General features: G+C 34.9%; 1 protein-coding gene and 1 long non-coding RNA gene across 2 annotated transcripts; one reads left to right on the top strand and one right to left on the bottom strand.

Annotated features, from left to right (window-relative positions):
- The first annotated feature begins 1,976 nt into the window (after positions 1–1,976).
- Positions 1,977–12,065, top strand: LOC114742892 (sphingosine-1-phosphate lyase). Its single transcript, XM_028931118.1, has 15 exons — positions 1,977–2,356; positions 2,459–2,504; positions 3,561–3,712; positions 3,877–3,936; positions 4,604–4,828; positions 4,917–5,058; positions 5,243–5,293; positions 5,383–5,474; positions 7,047–7,173; positions 8,070–8,085; positions 10,070–10,177; positions 10,291–10,345; positions 10,430–10,576; positions 10,719–10,797; positions 11,765–12,065. The coding sequence occupies exons 1-15, from the start codon at positions 2,157–2,159 to the stop codon at positions 11,885–11,887; spliced, it is 1,623 nt and encodes a 540-aa protein (XP_028786951.1). The 5' UTR covers positions 1,977–2,156; the 3' UTR covers positions 11,888–12,065.
- Positions 11,874–12,144, bottom strand: LOC114742893 (uncharacterized). Its single transcript, XR_003739920.1, has 2 exons — positions 12,035–12,144; positions 11,874–12,000 (listed from the first exon to the last, which is right to left on the bottom strand). It is a non-coding gene; the product is annotated as an uncharacterized LOC114742893 (long non-coding RNA).
- Between the last annotated feature and the right edge of the window lie 7,318 nt (positions 12,145–19,462).

The following is a 19,462-nucleotide window of genomic DNA, read 5'->3' as shown; positions in this document are numbered from 1 at the left end:
TTTTTTCTTCCTCACTGTTTATTTTTAAGAGTTGTTCACTACACTGCATTTTATTATCCTCATAAGATCCAGTTAAGTATTATCTAATGAGTTCATATCATCATTTTTAATGTTGTTGATGACACATCAACAGATTTTAATACCATTACATTGTCAGGGACTAACATTTTAAAACATATGAAATTTTATGGACTAAAACTACAGATTTAAAATTTGAGGAACCAGAATCAAAATGGGCTTAAATTTGAAAAATAAAAGATTGTATTAATCCTAAAATAAAATAAAATCTAAGATGCCTTGAGCGTTTCCTAAAACATGCCCCCCTCTTCGCGGTTACCATCGGAATGCCATCATCTCATTCCTTATCCACAATAAGATTCTTGGGCCATTAGAGAGTGTTTGGATGCCGTTTTTAACAGCTTAAAAGTCTTTTTGGCAAACTAATTTTTACCTTTAGCCTAATATGTGCTGTCTTTTTATGTATGATTATAATATATTTTTTACCTACGATAATATATTTTTATTTGATATTAATCTTATACTAATATGTTTTTATTTTTTTGTGGGCATGTAATTCTTATAATTTGGATTCTGCTCCTTCAAGCATTGGTTAAAGCTCGCTCTTCGCAATCTTTATCATGATGGTCATGTAATTCTTATGCATGAAATTATCGTCCTTCCACATCTTTATTATCTTTCTCAGCTTCACTCACTTGGCTTCCCTAGGCACAGGTTCACCACACCAATAACAGTCGTGCTGACGTCTTCAATCATGATTGGACAATGGTCTTGCATAAGTACAAAAGCAATAGGGATTATTTTTGTCATATTCTACTTTACCAATATGGTCCAAGTGTTAAGCGATTTGATATCGTTTAAACGAGGTCTTAAGTTCGAGCCTTACTGTATACAGAAATCTCTGTTGGGAGACTCACCCACCACAGTCAGGTACGCGACGTAGGTCGAATCCAGATGTAGTCGGAATAAAGCTCCGGTAAACTGGATGGGAAAAAAAAAAAACATGGTTCGTCCATGTCCACAAGTCCTTTTGCATTATTGAGATTCCGAACAAGTCTCTACTGAATTTATGACATAAGAGATCTCTTACTTTCCGATAAGAATTATTTGGAACTTGTATGTATTTTTGTTTTCATTGTTTCTTCTATTTTATTTGATAATCTCCATTGCACTTTGTATCGTTGTGCCTTATTATCCAAAAAAAGAAAAACCTCCTAGAGAGGTGGTCTGAGTAGGTAGGGGAGCCGTGGCCCTACTTTCCGCTCAAGTCAAACCCGCCCTAAAACACGTATGTATGTATCATAAAATTTTAAAATTTAAAATAACTAAATGACAAAACAGGCAGCATTTAATTAATTTTTTTTGCCAAATTTAATTAAAATTTTTTATTACTATAACCAAAGGCAAAACAATTTTATACTCTCTCTGGTCTTTTTGAGTCTGAAATTCTTTTTATAATATCTCACTTTGTGGTTGTCTAAATATTTAATATGTTTTTACTATTTTTGCTTCTAATTAATTTGATATACTATATTAATTAAAAGGTTTACCTTTTTTTTAATACTTTATTTATCTTATTTGCTTCTTGTGAATAAATGATAAAAAAATTCACTTAGTACATATCTATTACTCCTCTAATTTTTAATATAAGACCTATTTAATTAATTTGATTAGATTAAAGAAGTTAGGTAAGTTAATTAATTATAAGAAAAGTGACACATTTTTCCTAAAACATCATAATCATCTTTCTTAATACCCCATCTTTCCCTTCTACTTGATTATGATTAAAGAAGTATCCATAGGAGTAATTTAGAAAAAATTAATAAATATGATAAATATGTTTTATATTTAAAACTAAAATCTTAGATCTTATATTAAGGACAGAAAGAGCATTTTAAACTAATTTTGCTTAAGTTTCAGTTGGATGCTGGCCATCGGCCACTTACTGTTTAGTTAGATTAGATTAGGCGCTTTGTTGACAGGCTGTTCTCTGAAGCTGGCAAGGTCCTCTCCCCAGTCCCACGGAAAACCATCTCTGCGTTTCCACTACGCAACATTCGGCGAAATCGTCCTTCCCTTCCTCCGTTCGTCTTTCAAGATTTATCGCCATCTTCGCTTGCTCGCTTGCCGGAAAACCAATGGATTTTAGTTTTATGTCATACTTCGATCGTTTCAGAAGTTCTGCCAATTCATTCTTATCGCAATACGAGCCAATTGTTCTGCTCCTCTCTCCCCTGCTTCCTGTCCTTCTCGCCCACACAATTCGGTCGTTTTTTCATGTCGTGCGCGATAAAGGACTTAAACCCACTCTTATAGGGCTACTCATCAACTCTATCAAGTAACTCTATCAATTGCTTTGATGTTCTAATTTAAGAGAATTATAATAAAAGCCAAATGGATATATGCTTAGTCGATGTTTGTGATCTATGTGGACCGACAGATTGATCCCTGGTGTGAAGAGTTACATCAATGCCGAAAAACAGAAGGTAATGTGTTTCTTCGCAAGGTAGTTCGCTTTTGACGTTTTGTCTGCATCTATCTTACCTTTTTACATCGTTATTAGTAAAATGTTATATAGAATGTTGGGAGAAGCCATTGGCTCATCGCTACCAGATTACATTCGACGCAGTTCTTACAATATGAGTTTTGATTTTGTACTGTTACTTGGCCAAAGGGCGTATTCTAGCCTGTGTTGTCAGTTGCTGGAATAAATAAGCAGTCGGTTTAATTTCCCTACAACTGTCGACAATACCACCCATTGAGGCTATGATTGGGCAAATATTAGCAAGCTTGCTGTTGTCTTGTGACTAGAGTCTACTTGACGTCATTAAGCTTTTAATACTGAATTACGCTGTTCATTAATTTTATGCTTAGCTGGATTACATTCAGTTAGCCAGACTAAATTGGTTCTGAGAGCTGCGTTTATCAAAGTAATGATCCGTTCTATTTTACTGTTCCTGATATCACAAAACTTTTGGGATGAGAGAAGTTAATTTTGAAATGTCTCCTTCTAAGGAGTCAATGCCCAATCTGCTCACTAGATCAGGTTAGTTTGGTCTACTGCCAATATTCAAAAATAGCACCATGTTTGAACGGTAAAGTGATCTAGACATGGTATCATGGACACCCTTACTTAGCATTTCATGTTGTCATGCTTAATGTTTATTCTGGTGTCTTATTTGAACACCAAAGCATCTTGATGCTGTACAAACCTTCAGTTATCCTTGTTCGTTGAATTATCTGTTGAAATATTGTCTTGAATCCCTTGCATGGTATTATTCTTGAAGAAATTCTCGTGTGCATTTGGTGCTCGAACATCCAATAGTCAGGATGTATTTCATACATGTGGGATTTTCTGTACAAAATAATTCATGGTCGTTGGGTGTACATGCACATGGTGTGCCTCATAATTTTTCCTCCTTGTTTCATAAATCATGGTCAGAGTACTTTTTACGAATGCACACTTTGCTTTAACCTTTATTCTTTCTCTACGCTTTGGAAGTTAAGTAATTTGTGAATGATCTGATCATTGGAAAGAACAGGTTGTGGATAAGTTGCAGTCTGACAGCAAATCTAAAAGGGAAGGTTGGAGAACAGAGCTACCAAGGGCAGGACTAGGGATGGAAGTTCTTGAAAAAATGAGAGATGAGAAAAGAAATGATGTCATTTGGCAAGGAAAATGCTCTGGTACCGTGTATGTTTCTAATTTTGTTACATTTAATGTCAAGTTCTGCTTATTTAGTTGTTTTGCATGTGGAATCTTTTTCCCTTATGTTGATTCAATCGTTCTTGGTTCTTAGGGGTAACCAACTGACACTTGCTGTTTCCCTGTTTCATTGCTTTGTTTATTTCTTGCAGCTACATTGGAGGAAGTGAATTTGATGCACACTTTTCTCTGATAAATGAGGCATGCTCAATGTTAGTACATTGCAAAGCTGTCAGTTGATGTTTCAACCAGTGTGTTATTGAAGTTTGTATTTTTCATATGGATGGATTTATGCATAATTTAATGATCATGTGGCTGAGCAAGTAACAGTGTAATTTGCTTATGATGTCCAACTTTCTGTCATGTTTTCGAAGCCAGGGGTCATCCTATCATTGTGTGTGTTGTTTTTAGGCCATTTGACATCTAATATACCCTGCAAGACCTAGGGAATTTCCTGATTGGTTAAACTAAAAAAATTTTCTGTAGAGTGTGAAAGATTAGGAGAAATAAGAGAATTTTCACCTTCCTTTTCCTTTTCCCATTAAATTCATTCCAACCAATATTTTTTACCCTTTCTTTTCCTCTTCCCATTCCCTTAAAAACCTTTCCCTTGTACTACAACAAAATCCTTGTTACTTTGACCATAACATTGCTATTAAAATCAGATTCTTGGCTAATTCTGTACATTGTGGTGGCTCATGGGATCGTTTAGAAATTAGCTTTTGTTAAAAATTGCATTTACGGTGATGAGGCATGAACATAATTGACAGGGTATGAAGTTTTACATGCAATTGCGACAGTGTTTAAAGTCATTTCATATTATGTTGTTACTAAAGATCCTGTATGTCTAATGAAAATTTGATTTTGATGATATTTCAGGTTTGCACATACCAATCCTTTGCATTTGGATGTATTTCAAAGTGTTGTGCGCTTTGAGGCAGAAGTGGTTGCAATGACAGCTGCACTTCTTGGAGGTAGAGAAAAAAGTTCGGGTGGGCAAATTTGTGGAAATATGACATCAGGAGGGACGGAAAGTATATTATTAGCTGTCAAGTCATCACGTGACTATATGAAGTCTAAAAAAGGAATTACAAGACCTGAAATGTGTGCCACCTGCGAATCTCTATAACATATTTGGCAGTTTGTCAATTATTCAAACTATCTGTTCATGAAAAGTTTCTTTCTGTTGTAGGATAATACCTGAGTCTGCACACTCAGCATATGACAAGGCTGCTCAATATTTTAACATCAAACTCTGGCGCATTCCTGTTGACAAAAGATTTCAAGCGGATCTGAAAGCAATTCAACGTCATATTAACAAAAATACCATCTTGGTATTAAGTTACTTGATGACATAAAGTCACTTTTCGATTTCACATGGATGTTTCAGAGTTATGGCTTTTTGGTTTAAATTTAAAGTTTTATTCAAAATGGCATGGATTTTGTGTTAAGAAAGCTCCCAACAACTCACTTTTCTTCTGCTTAAGCTGAAAACTTTCTTTTACTTGGATACTTCAGATTGTTGGCTCTGCCCCTGGATTTCCCCATGGAATAATTGACCCCATTGAAGTAGGTTTCTCTGTTTTTCTTTTCATGCTGAAAACATTTAAGTTCAGATTGCTTGATCAGATGTATAATACTGTAAGCTCTTTCTATAGGAACTTGGTGACCTGGCATCAGGCTTTGGAATTTGCTTTCATGTTGACCTTTGTCTTGGTGGCTTTGTATTACCTTTTGCTCGTAAGCTTGGGTATGGTCAATAATTCGGCATGACTTTTGTGCATTAGTTATTGATCTAAATGATATTGCCATTATGTTATATGTACCTTGGCCTTTATTTTTTACATGGGCGAAATCATCCTTGGTGCTATTCTTTCGTATTAAAATTCTGACGCTTGAACCTAAGTCTTTGGTTATGTATGAAAATGGAGCTTTAAGGAAGCCTTTGCATACAAAAGTGTTGAGTTATTGTCTTTCTCCTTCAAAGAAGTTCTTGACCTTTGTTAGTTGGTTCTGCTAGCTGATAGACTCTAATAATTTAAATGTTTTAAGAGCAATGTTATAAAGGGTTAATGTGCAATTCCCCTTGAAGTTTCTGTGAGTCACAATTGCAAACCGTTCGTTTTTTTGGTGCACTTTTCCTCCAGTCTATTTCAATTTGGTTCAATTGGAATCCAATCTGACAGAGCCAGATGTTTGACTGTTAGTTGACCTAATTATGCTTATGTGACATGCCATGTGGCATCCATCCCGCTTGTTTTTTTGCCACTTCGCTTATTTTCTTTGATTAAAATTAAATCTGATAAAAAGTTGGTTCAAATCAATTGACAGAAAATTGAGTTAAAGGTTTAATATTGTAAGCTCTGAGAGGAACCACGTTCTTGTGCTTCATCTGCTCCAGAATCTCCATTTTCAGCATTGAAGTCTATCTTTGCTATGGCAATGTCTTTTAATCTCTTCACCACCATTGTAGTTCCTTCTTCCAACACCATGTAGGATGTTCCAATGCTTCCTTTGCTCAAAACTTCCAAATCAAAGCTGTATATCCCGCCTTTGATGAAAACCAACTTTTTCCTCTCCACCTCCATGGACCCACTTGTGATATCGTCTTTTGAAGATGATCTTTTGGGCCGACGCAGCATGCATCGCTGCCACAGGCTTTGGTGGTGGGCTTCACTGGTGTTTGCCGAGGCATAGCAGAAGCATAAGTAGGAGGAGTAACAATGTCAAAACAGAAAACCCAACTGCAGTTGCAATAATGGCACCTTATGAGAGCTTCTTGGACATTTTGTGAGCTGAGAAAGAGGGCACAATTGGGGTGGAAGGCGACGAAGCTGGTGATGGGAAGGATGGGGTACATGGTGACAATGGTCCACCATAGAGATCTAAGTTTCCGGCAAATGAGGATGTATGGAAATTTGAGCGATTTAGGGATCAAAGATTGTCCGCCTGGTTTTTTTTATTTTGACATTTTAGATTTCTTATTTCATACATGGCAAAAAAAACACAAATGAAATGGAAGCCATGTGGCATGCTCCATAAGCATAGTTAGGTCAGTTAATGATCAAATGTTTCGATTTGTTAGATTCGGTTCCAATTGCACCAAATTGAAATATGTTGGGGGAAAATAGCCAAAAAACGTATGGTTCCTGCAAAAACTCTGGGAGGAGGGATTGAACATTAATCCTTTTCTAGATCTTAACGACTTGGATGCAAACCAAACTTTCTGGCATTTATGCATGAATGGTCATGACATCTGAATCCTCCCCCACCCCCTTCTTTAAAAAGAGGCATTTGTCTTTACGGCTATTTTTTTCCCTAGGTACTCGATTCCACCTTTTGACTTCTCCGTTAAAGGAGTTTCTTCAATATCAGTGGACGTGCACAAATATGGTTTAGCTCCCAAAGGAACAAGTATAGTACTGTACAGGAACCATGACATCAGAAAGGTAACTAACTGGTTTGCTGAAGAATGATAGGCAATTCAGAGATGGAATATGTTGAAGCAAGCCACTGAAAATGTGCAGTTTTTTTTTTTCTTCTCTCTCTCTCTCTTTCGGAAAAAAACTTTTCATTAGGGCATTTTTAACCTTGGACTGGTTTCACACAAAGCTGTGATCAACTTAATTTTATCATGAAGAATAGTAGTGAGATGTTACTAAGGTCATTTTGTTCCTTGTCAGAGAGTTAGTATATAGGTGTATATTCAACTTAGAAAACCCCAGAATGAGCTCTGATTACTCTAGGTTTTCTATTCTAGAATAGCAAGATGAATTGCTGGAGCCAACATGCAATTTCAGTAGTCTGAAAATTGCTCATCTCTTCAGAAGGAAATCATGGAAAGGTGTTGGGAAAACATCATTCGTTTATGCTCTTTTGCTAGATAAAATAATGTAGATAGGAGATGTGAGGAAGAGACGAATGGGCTGACCTTCAGATTTTGTTTCTTGATACACAGTTTCACATAGCTATAAACTAGAATAATTTTTTCCTAGAAGGGCTGAATCCTGACTCACCCATTTTCCCTGAAAGCTAGGTATACCGGTTGACTTTCATCTCTAAATAATGACCCTTGTGGCTATGTGAAAACCTAGCGAAGAGAATCCCTAAACAGATAATCTCTAACTTCCTTGCAAGAGAAAGCAGTTCAATTGAAAATAAAGTCTCGGTGGAAGATGGTAACGAATATTGCTATTATTATCTACACCCATTTTGTGTGCCATTCTTCCCCTGTCCCTTTTTTCCTATTTGGATTTACTTCTCTGCATTATGCTGTCATGGCAAATTGTTTGGTGATTTGTGTGAAGCTGATCATTAATGCTTTGTGGGCTTCTGGACTCAACAGCATCAATTTGTTGCTGGTAAGTTTACAATGCTCATTATTCTATGGCATCTTCGGTTTAAATTTATAAAAGTTTATGTGGTTATATACATGTTTTTATGTGTGTGTGACCTCATGCACTAATATAATTTGTGCATGCTTGTTGGTCAGACTAGAGCCTAATAAAGGTCCGGTATTTAATTGATTACCACTGATCTTATCTCTTATTTGATATCTCTGCTTATGTGGGATTATTTCTTGGAAATATGACAACAAAGAAATATCTGTTGAATTTCAAAATGGCAAATAGGTGATGCTAGCTGTTTTTATTATGGTTTTGACATGTCAAAACCACCTAATTGTCATTTTGAAACTCAACAAGTATTTTTTTGTCATTTCCCTTATTTCTTCTCATTTTATTGCTTGTTATCTTGCTTTTATTGTCTTTGATTCATTCCAACAATTTCATATTTGAGCATTAAACTTGTTGCTACTTTCCCTTTACATTCTGGTAGCAACTTGTTCCAGAATGATAAGAAAAGTTTTGCTTTCTGGGTTTTCTGATGGTATTAGAGCATCATTCCCTAAGCACCCCAGAAAAATGGTGTCAACAACCTACACGGCAGCACAAGGAGCATCACCTTTGTGCCATTTTGAGGGGTGCCCGAGGTGTTGGCCAACTTGAGGCCTAGCACACCTCTGATGCTGGGAAATTTACCCAATTCCTTTCACCAAGTATTATTAGACGCAACCTCAGTGGAAGCAATTATCTGTAGTAGTCATAGAGTGTTGTTATGTATATATAGAGAAGCAAGGAGAAATATTTCATTTATTGAGAACAACCATTGATAGGCGAACCTAACTATGAAAAGCGGGTAGGTGAGAACAATATGATCATGTCTTGGCCTGTCAATTCAATGACCCTCAAGATTAGTGAGGACTACTCACTCTAAATGATCACCAAGAAGATATGGCGTGCGGAGAAGTGGACATATCTGCCCATGGAAAACGCAGCAACTTCTTTTTATTGCTATGGGCACACCAATCACCCCTTGTGAGATCACACAACTCCAATGATAACTTGGAGCCGTCACCACCCTCATCCTTGGGTTTAGTTGGCAAGAGGGTCGGACACTCTCACAAATGGAGCGGGTTCGATCCCTAAGCTGGTCGAAGCACTGAGAGAGGCATATTCCCAGCTTAGGAAGCTGGGAGTTTCCTTAGGGACAGGCCTAGTGGATCATGAATGAACCTGACTCCTTTCCAAAAATTCTTTTACCAACCAAAAAAAAAAAAAAAAACTTGGAGCCATCACCATTGACGGTGAAGACCCATATTGTGCTGATTGCTGAAAGGACTTGTCTGGATTGCAGAGTTGCTGCACCTGATGCCACATATTTATGGGCAGAATGGATTAGCTTTATTTGATCTGAAATTCTGAATAGAATACACATAGAGGACTATGTTTGACCATATTATCTTGCCTAGAATCATGGAACTATTCAGCAGAAAATAGCTGTAGGGTATCATCTATTTATATAGTCGACCAAATAAATAAATGATAGAATAAAATCAAATAAAATGGGATTATGAGCTTTAAAGTGGATCGGCCAAGATATATATATATATAGAGAGAGAGAGAGAGAGAGATTTGACTCAACATTCTCCAACAAATATATTCGTCTCTCTGAGAGGAACGCCATGATGTGTTTAGAAGAGTTGAGGGTCTCTATTTATTGGCCTAAGACTAGGGGAATTTACAATTATATCGTAAGGCTTAGGGCAAAGTGCAATAGTGTTCCTAGAGGTTAAAATACTCACAACATAGTCAGTAAATAAATTTTTTTTTTTTAAAAAAAACACTTTCAGCTCTATATTGCAATGTATAGAGCTAATGATAATAAAGCAAATTCGTATGGTAATTGGGATTTCAAATTTGCTTTCTGTTTTGGTGGTGCCGACCGTTCTGGTCTATGCCTTGTGCATTTTTCTTCTTCGCCTGCTGATTTAAGTTGATTTTGCAGTTACTGAATGGTCTGGTGGGTTGTATGTTTCTCCAACCATGGCTGGAAGCAGGCCTGGAGGCCTTATTGCTGGGGCTTGGGCAGCAATGATGTCCATTGGGGTAGAAGGTGACAGTCCACAATCTCTGTAGCCTTGGGACGAGAATTTCCTTGCTCCTTTTACTACATATGACGCCTAATGCATGGTTGATTGTCAATCATTGGGTCATTTCATTTTACAGGTTACCTGGAGAATACAAAAGCAATTATGGATGTTTCAAGAAGAATACAGGAGGGGTATACATTCTCTCTCTCTCGCTCTCTGTGTGGTTATGTTGTAGCTTTCATAATAATTGATTGCAGTGTTTCCGCTGTGTACAGCATTGGAGAGATTCCAGAATTATTCATCGTTGGAAGACCTGACATGACAATTGTGGCCTTTGGATCTGATGTTCTGGACATATTTGAAGTCAATGATATCATGTCATCCAGAGGGTGGCATTTGAATGCATTGCAGCGACCGAACAGGTCATGTTTGATCCATGCAACACTGCTGTAATATGGGATATATATTTTGAAAATTTGTCGACCTTAAAGTATTACTTGTTGGATTGTGGTTCTAACTTCAAAGAAACTAAAATTGCTTTCTTTTTCTTTGTGCTTGAATCAGCATTCATATCTGTGTGACGCTGCAGCATTTGGCGGTTGTTGAAGACTTCCTCAGGGATTTAAAGGAATCTGTTATAACCGTAAGTTTTTTACTTGGTGCGTTGTTTTAGGTTTGCTTAAATATTAGTATTTCGTGGGTGCAAGAATGTTCGGATGCATCTCCCAAGTTGCGGTGGGTAGTTTTTCTTTGATAGAAAGGCCGAATGCATTACCCAAATTAGTGCACGGTTAACAACACGATCCAGTACCAACCACACAAACACTGGTAAAAAAACAGATACAAACACAACTCACATCAAGTGGAGGATATGATCGGCACCACTGAATCGTCGAACTGGAACAAAGAAACCATTCTCCATAAATAGCACACGCTCTTCCACCGCCTAAGTGGTGTCCTCCTCTTCGACTGGGAACTGTAGTCATGATAACCAACAGTCCAAGAGTTGTAGGACGTGGTTGGGGGATCATTTTGTGATTTTGACCGTGCTACTGCAAACAAATTAATAATCGGACTAAAATGATCTCTCTTTTAATTTAGCCTCTCAAATGCTTAGCCTCCGTCTGTTTTTATGTGTTTAATGAAAAATAAGATGTATGATATCTATTATTTTACTGTTATCATTACTCAATTTTATTTGGAAAAATCCCAAAAAAATACTTTTAAAATTTCAAAATCTCAAATGAGGAATGATTATAGAAATGTTTTCTCATTTACTTTTCAAATGTTGTCAATTGTTATTGAAGTGTAGTAAATAAAACTGATTTAGAATTTTGAAATTTAAAAGTATTATTTTTTTATTTGGGGATATAAACATTATTTTTTCTTCATAACTATTGTTTTATGTTCTTTTTCATTTTGTATATCAAATGAAATGTAATATAATAATAATTCTAATTATTATTTAATTCATGTTTTAAATCAGCACTAGAACAATTAGTTCAATTGTTACTTTGTTCAATTATTGTGCTTAAAGTTTGATATGATGCTGCTTTCTTGATTTATCTTTTGCTGTTTGCCTATTAATTTTAGTGTTTGGATAAATTTAGGTAAAAGAAAATCCTGGTCCAGTAAGTGGAGGGTTAGCACCTATATATGGTGCGGCAGGCAAGATGCCTGATAGAGGTATGGTAGAGGAATTGCTGGTGGATTTCATGGACGGTACCTGCTAGCTTGCAAGTGTGCCTAAAACTTGAATTTGGTTGTATGTTTCCATTTCTCAATTGTACCAGAATTTTGTGGCACCTGCAGGCAATGTAGACGATTAAGATACTATCTGTTAAATCTTTTAAAGCCAACTTTTGTTTTTGGGGCCAAACCTTTTAAACCCAATTTAAAGACGTTTTTTCATACATTGTCCCGGGTTTAATGAACAAATTAAGGTATTTATAGGTTCATATAAATTTTGTTGGGCATGTAGACACTTTCTTATATACTCCTCCGGTCCTTAATATAGGACTCAATTTTTGAGTTGATTTTGGTCCTAAATATAAGACCCATTTCTTATATTTATCAATTTTTTCTAAATTACCCCTATAGATACTCCTTCAACCATAATCAAATAGAAGAGGGAAAAGGGGTATTAAAAAAGATGATTATGGTATTTTAGGAAAAATATGTCACTTTTCTTATAATTAACTAACTTACCTAACTTCCTTAACCTAATCAAATTAGTTAAATGGGTCTTATATTAAGGACCGGAGGAGTATTATATACGGGAAAATAGGATGTGAATATTGAACAGTATAGCTTGTTATAAATTTATAATAATCAAGTATATTTTTAGTCATTTAACTTTTGTTTAAGTTTTTAATTTCTTTCCTTAACTTTAAAAAGTACTATATTATAGTCTTTTGACTCTAAAATCATTAACAAAAAATAATGATATCGAGATCTTAAATTTTGATAAAATATTTTGAAATATTAACATTTTATCTCAGATTCTTAATATAAAAGCTAATTAAAAGGTTGGATTTAATTATAAATATAATATTTTAATTTATTTTGTTTTTCAAATCTATAATTTTTTTCTTTAAATTATCCTTATTGATTGGAAGGGTTCTAAAGAAGATGGTTGAGGAAAGCTAATATATTTATTACTAATAATTAATTTAATAAATTTTTTTTAATCTTTTTGAATCAGTCTAACTCTTATATAAAAAAATCGAAGGTAGTATTAAGTTTAATTTTTAAAATAAGTGTTAAAGGACAAAAGACATATCTTTTAAATTTAAGGGATTAAGTTAAAAATTTGTATAAAGTTAAATAATTAAACGTACAGTTTAGCTAATTTTATATTATAAACTGATATTTGGATATATCCATATCCATATAATATCATTCATATATTGATATAAAATATAAAACATGCATGGTTTGTGAATTTTGAGAAGTGCAATTCAATTTTTTAAATTTCGTATGTTGTAAAAAAATGTCTGATTAAAATATAAAAAGATTAAAATGAGAATGAATATTAAAAAATATTTGGTTTTAGTTCTGATTTGTCAAACATATTTTATTTTTTGAATACTATTAATTGATATAAAATATAAAATTGACAATAAATAGTTATAATCACAAGTCATGAACACCTAGTTCAATTTCAAAATTTCGTGCAGTATATAAAAAATATATATATATATATATATCTAAGTTTATGGAGAAACTTGAGTCAAACACAAAATCATTTTTCTAATTGCCCTTTCGGAAAAATAAACCTTTTTATGGGCTTAGTAGTTATTGATTCGACTATATTTAAAAATGAATAGGATAAGGTAAGATGATCAAAACGACATCCCATCAATTTTTTTTCCAAAATAAAAGTCAATTTTTAGATTAATTTTCATATCCCAATGTTCAAGGACTTAAGTTGAGAGCATAATGTTTAATGGGGTAATGTATGTTTTAAGTCATGTTTAAGATTCACTAAATCATGGAGGTATTTAGAAGTGTTATTTTTAGCAAAGAGATAAATTGTGTACCCAAACTGACCAGTTCTAGTTGGTGAATTGGCTTAAAAATACAACAACAAAAAATTAAAAAGAAAAAAGGAAATCAACGGTCTAAATGGTTTAGTTGGTGGGAAGAAAAACCAATGAAGATCTAAGAAGAAATATCAAAGATTAGGAAGAGGATTGAAGAAAAAAGAAGAATGAAGAGGTAGAAGAGAGAATCGAAGGACGTTTGAACATAAATGGCAAAAAAAATTAATAAAGAAAAACAAGAATGAAGAAACAAAAGAAAGAAGAAGATTGTGGAAGTTGTTGGAAATTGTGCCCTAGGGGCCAATCATTATGTTTTGAATATTGTTAATTTATGAATTTATTAATTACGTTATCATATTATTTGCATGTTTACTGTGATGACTATCCTTGGATAACTCATGGTTTATCCTAAATATCCCTGGTCGGTCATCTATGTGGGAGCAAAGATGAAATAAGACCAGTATGACTTTAAAGATATATAGAGATATAAATTAAAGTCATAGGCACATGTAAGAGTATAAGGTGTTGGACCGACCCGCTATGAGAGAGTTGCATGGGTTAAGTCATAAGCTTCTCTCATATACAAACCATGTCACTGTGTCCTTTGACCTGAGATCATCATGAATTCATATATGAGAAACGCTTAGCTTTGACCTAGTCAAAAGTCACTTTTGACCGAGTGATCATAAAGACTATGTTCAGGCTTAGTGGTTTTTTTCATGCGGAGGAATGTGAATGGTCAAGATGGAATTTGTCCCTCACATTCGTAGAGAGACATTACTGGGCCCCTCGATGAGTGAGTCTGAGAAATGTATGGCCATACTATAATAGAAAGGTAGTTCCGTTTCTATACTTAGACTACTCAGGGATCGAGAAAGTAACGGTCATGAATAGGAGGATGACGTTCTCCATGCCTCATCCATGACCAAAATGTCGTGTGACAAAAGGGACGTGATATGGTTGTATGAAAGGTTACATCGTTCAACGATCCTCATATGATTTGGGTAGTCGTGATGTCTTGCTAGAGACCGCTTACGACTTGTGAGTCATTATAGTTAATGGCCCACTGCCAACTTCATATGGGCCTACAGGGTCGCACACAAAATAGCCCAACACGAGTTATGATGTCCAGATTCATTGAATCTAAAATATGTCCAGATTCAATGAATAATATAGGGTGGACGTGTATATATATATAAATTCGTATATATATATATTATATAAATATAAGAGATATTAATTGTTAGATTTAATTTATAAGGATAAATTAAATATATATAAATTAATTCCGTCATCTCTTTATTAAATAAATAGGTGAATTAAATCTGTGAGACGGATTTAATTTAAACCATATTTATTTAATTGTTCTCTTATCTGATTAGGCAATATTTGATATTGTATTAATTTCGGAATTAATTTAGAGTTAATTTCGAAATTAAATATTATTCATTAAACCTATAGCATCCTATATATTTGATATGAGGAGCTAGGGTTTTAAGCGTGAGAGTACCAACAGATAAGAGACGGCCTAAGAGAGATAAGAGTGGACGGATTCTCTGAAAACCCTAGACGAACATAGACGCTAGCACGTCGTTCGAGGTTGAGGGCTACTCGTGTGGATACCGGTAGAGGAAGCCGACCGGAGTTGTCGACTTCGAACGACAAAGGAGGCAAGCAGAAGCATCCTGAACGGCCGAATCATCGAGTCACCAGGAAATCGAACACCGAAGGTAATGCTTCTTACTACCTGACTTAAACGCGATCGGTAGATCCGAGCAAAGGATTGAAAGTTTTAAAATTTTAAGTTTTTCCGCTGCGCGTCATCTTTCAATTCCCTTCAGAAGTTGTAGATAAATAATAAAGAAGAAGATTGTGGAAGCTGCAGATAAATAATAGAGTCTATAAACAAAGAAAGAAGGAAGAAAGAAGACTACTGGAAAAAAGAATACCGCGTGTTAATTACCTTATTTCTAATTGAAATATCTCATTTCTTCTCAAATATGTAATGCCCTTATTCAATATATTGTCCACGCTCACAATGTCCCCTAATTCACGCTCTCCCCCAAGTCAACCAAAACATAAATTGCATTCAAAATGAAAGCTGAGTTCTGCCCTTCTAGGTTGCTAAGCCCACAGCTACCATTTTGTTTTGGTTGGCACAGCTGATTCCATTTCATGTGATGCATACCTTTTTTCTGCTCAGTGTCTCCCCAGATAAAATTTCGAATGAGAGCCTTAATGCGATTGGAAGTGAGTAAGGGTAGCTTTGTTGATTGCATGGCATAGAGTAGCTGATAAGTCTCATATTTTACATATATTTCTTAGTCTAAACTTATGCTTTTGTGGCTTTTAATTGTGTAATTTGGATTAAGATACAGGTTATTGTGCATCGAGGGTATAAGAGTCAATTGTGTGCTTCTATATAATAATTCCTGAGTTTTATTTATTTATTGGCTCTTATGTATCCCACATATCCTAGAATAGATGACTATGAGCTTAATTTGAATATTATAGGTGATTAGAGAATTGAAGGAACATTGGAAGAAGGCAGACCTCACTTCATCGCGGCCAACTATGGGCTTCATTGCGGTAAACTTTCGTTATGAAGGAAACAACATCACTTATTCATATGGCGTCGTTTTGACTTCGCCGCGGGGAAGATGTGAAAATTTCCAGATTTAAATCCAAAACGAGCGCCAGTTTTGGATTCCACAATTTTTGATTTTTGGCTTCATTTTCTCCATTTAGAGCTCTCTCATTTCATCTCTCTTCACCTCCTTACCATTCTCTATCATCAATTCATCATTTTTATTCCAAATCTTCTATTTTCTACTGATTATTCTCCTCCATTCTCCTTCAGATCGTTGCTGCTATGGCCATTGAAGTTGTTGAATGTGGTGAAGCCATGATTTCAGTGATAAGAGGCTAGATCTTGATTTCTTGATGTTTAATAAAGCCAATCTGAGTTCCTAAAACTACAATTGGGAGTTTTTTCCACCTTAATCTTAGTTTCACTCTCTACATTCATAGATTATAGTTTCTAAGGTTTAGATTTGTGATTTGGATTGTATTCCGCACTCTAATTAATTGATTAAATTGGTATTTTCTTCTGTTATATTGGTTCTTTCTTCTTAAGTGTTTGAATCTCTTGATTGACCAGTTAGGTTTCTAATATTGTTAATTAAGAGAGTAAAATACCTTTTGCAAAGCATGATCCATGTTAGGCATTTAGATGAGTTTGATGAGTTAGGGTTCGAGCTTACTGAATTCATTATTTATAGAAGGTATTCGCAAATCAAGTCTAATAAAAGAAGTGAAACTCAATCAAGAGAAGAACTAGGATGATTGGTGGATTTGATTATCAAGGATAATTCATACATTGCATTCATCTCATTCATTAAATACAAAAATTACAAAGAGTTTTGATAGTTTTACTTTTGATTTTGGTATAGTTACTAGTTACACAAACACTTCATACATTATACTTGGTTAATTTGATATTTGTGATAGATTACTAAGACATTCATAGATTCCTCAAGAGATTGACATCTAGGTTAGTGCCACTTTATTGCATTTTACTTTTGCATGTAGCAGGGGAAACCCCTGGGTATTTACTAAGGTTATTAGTCTTCTTATATCCTAATTGATCACAAATAGAGCTCGCTTCCTGTCCAGGTACACTATGGGAGAAGTAAATTCTCATTTTTGCCTCGCTGACTTTTTTATTGATGGGAGAACTCAATTACTACTCCGGTCCAAATATAAGACTCATTTTTGTGTAATTTATACTATAAAAGGGGTCTTGTATTTAGGACTAAAAGAGTATAACATAATCTGGCCATTACACCTCGAATCAAATAATAGCCGCGGACTAGAAAGAAATGTGTGCTTTTTTTTTTGTCCTTTGGGTTGAAAAACATAGAATGACATCAAATAGACGTAATTTCTTAAATACAATAAAGTCCTTTATGAGGCATTGAAAAATGATAGGTAGGAATTGAGATTGAAATGGAGAAAATATATTCAAACAGTATTTAGCATAAACCATTGTTTGTTACCAAATCATCCGTGATCCAATTTTTAATACTTCGATTGATAGCAAATCCGGTGGCACTGGACCTTTATTTATATTAAAGAGATATTGGTCAACAGCAATCATGGCTGTGCTGGGGGAACGTATGATCTACCTTTTGCCCGCTAAAGAGTACAGGGTTCAGACGAGTTGCTGTGGGATCTGATTCTCTTTCTGTTGTTGCTCTGCTGAATGAATTCTTTGTAAATAGGAACGCAAAGAACAGGTTCCTCGAACAGATACAGAAGATTGCTGATGATAGTTGGAATAAGATTAGAATATACTGGAGTTTAACATAGAAACCTGGCTTATAGAGTTACAGCTGTTATATGATCCTCCGAATGGATTACGTGAGTTTCTGTATGGAGATGTAGTGTTAATAGCTTGCCTAAGACTTGTTACTATGAAATGGGTAATGAATTGCGCTTGAAATCCCATTTTGCACAAAAAGAAAGGGGGCTATTGGTGAAGAGATGACATACAACTAACATGGTGAGAGTGGCTCAACAAGTTATTGAGCCCAAGCTAGCTTAACAGCAAGAAGCCATAATTATAGACGAGCTGCTACTGTTACGCGCGCACATACAAAAAGGATGCTGACAAAAGCAAAAATAAAGCAAAGGCGAGGTGCTTCTTTTAGTTACAAGAGAAATACTACCTAGGAGCGGAAATGAAAGACTGAACCCTCCTAAATCAGTTAACTCTCCATGAAACCTCGCAAATATTGATGGTACAATCCTAACACTTGTGTATTTAAATTAAATTATAACAAATGAATTCTTGCTGATAAAAAATTGTAAAATAAACGGAAATAAATCTAAACTATTAAAATTTGATAACAGCAAGTACAATTAAAAAAAATTTAAAAATTTAAAAATTTTCATAAAATATTAAATTTGGACTCTCTAAATTTAATTAGACAATTTAGATGCAAAGTAAAGAGTTTGTGGATATTAGAACTTAGAATGGGGAGGGAGAAACCACGGACTTGCCATGAAGTCAGAGTTGCATTTTTTTGTCTTTGAGCTGTGCTTCTTATCTATATTTTTTAGGAAAAATAAAAGAATTGGAACAACTGTCACAAAAAAAAAAAAAGTTAAATGGCATTTTTGTTCTTAAACTTTTCGCACAAGAATATTGAGTACTACTCCGATCCTTATGAGATATAGTTTCATGTGATATAATGTTAGCTTCAAACTTAAAAAACCTTTGCAATGATGCCTTCACCTTTTAAAAAAGAGCAAATATCCATTGAAAGCAAGTATAAATAAACATGTGGGCCTCACACTATACAATTAACAGAATCTGCCATTGCAGTGTTTCTAAGGGGGTGTTTGGATAGAAACTAAATTATGATTTCAGAAGTGCTTTTACGATTTACGTAGTAAATATGTGGAGGAGTTTGTCTTGTTTTGCAGAAAAGTGCTTCTGAGAAGCACTTTAATAGTGTGTGTCTTTAGGATATAAATTGTGTGCGACAATAATTTTTAAAAAATCCAAAAGATAATGAAAACAAATAGGGTCGGCCTAAAATTTTATCTGTGTTCGTAGAAGAAAACGATGTCCTATTGGTGCACCGATGCAGCAGCAGAATCATGGATAAACCAATACCAGTAACATAGCTGCCAACAGCATCCCACCTAATCCGGAGTGACTATTGCCACTGGGTATACGATACGGATAAAGTTACC

This window comes from Neltuma alba, unplaced genomic scaffold (genome assembly GCF_004799145.2).
Source record: "Neltuma alba isolate B1F8T4 unplaced genomic scaffold, ASM479914v2 tig00003893_pilon, whole genome shotgun sequence".
Taxonomy (NCBI): domain Eukaryota; kingdom Viridiplantae; phylum Streptophyta; class Magnoliopsida; order Fabales; family Fabaceae; genus Neltuma; species Neltuma alba.
The sequence above is the reverse complement of the archived record's forward strand: the minus strand, read 5'-3'. Positions and strand labels throughout refer to the sequence as shown.

What these genes read in the sequence shown, in the direction of transcription:
- LOC114742892 (XM_028931118.1), top strand. Translation starts at nt 2,157, where the DNA reads ATGGATTTTAGTTTTATGTCATACTTCGATCGTTTCAGAAGTTCTGCC. An exon ending in GATGTCCATTGGGGTAGAAG is followed by an intron (nt 10,178 to 10,290) that starts GTGACAGTCCAC and finishes TTCATTTTACAG; the next exon opens with GTTACCTGGAGAATACAAAA. An exon ending in GCATTGCAGCGACCGAACAG is followed by an intron (nt 10,577 to 10,718) that starts GTCATGTTTGAT and finishes TGCTTGAATCAG; the next exon opens with CATTCATATCTGTGTGACGC.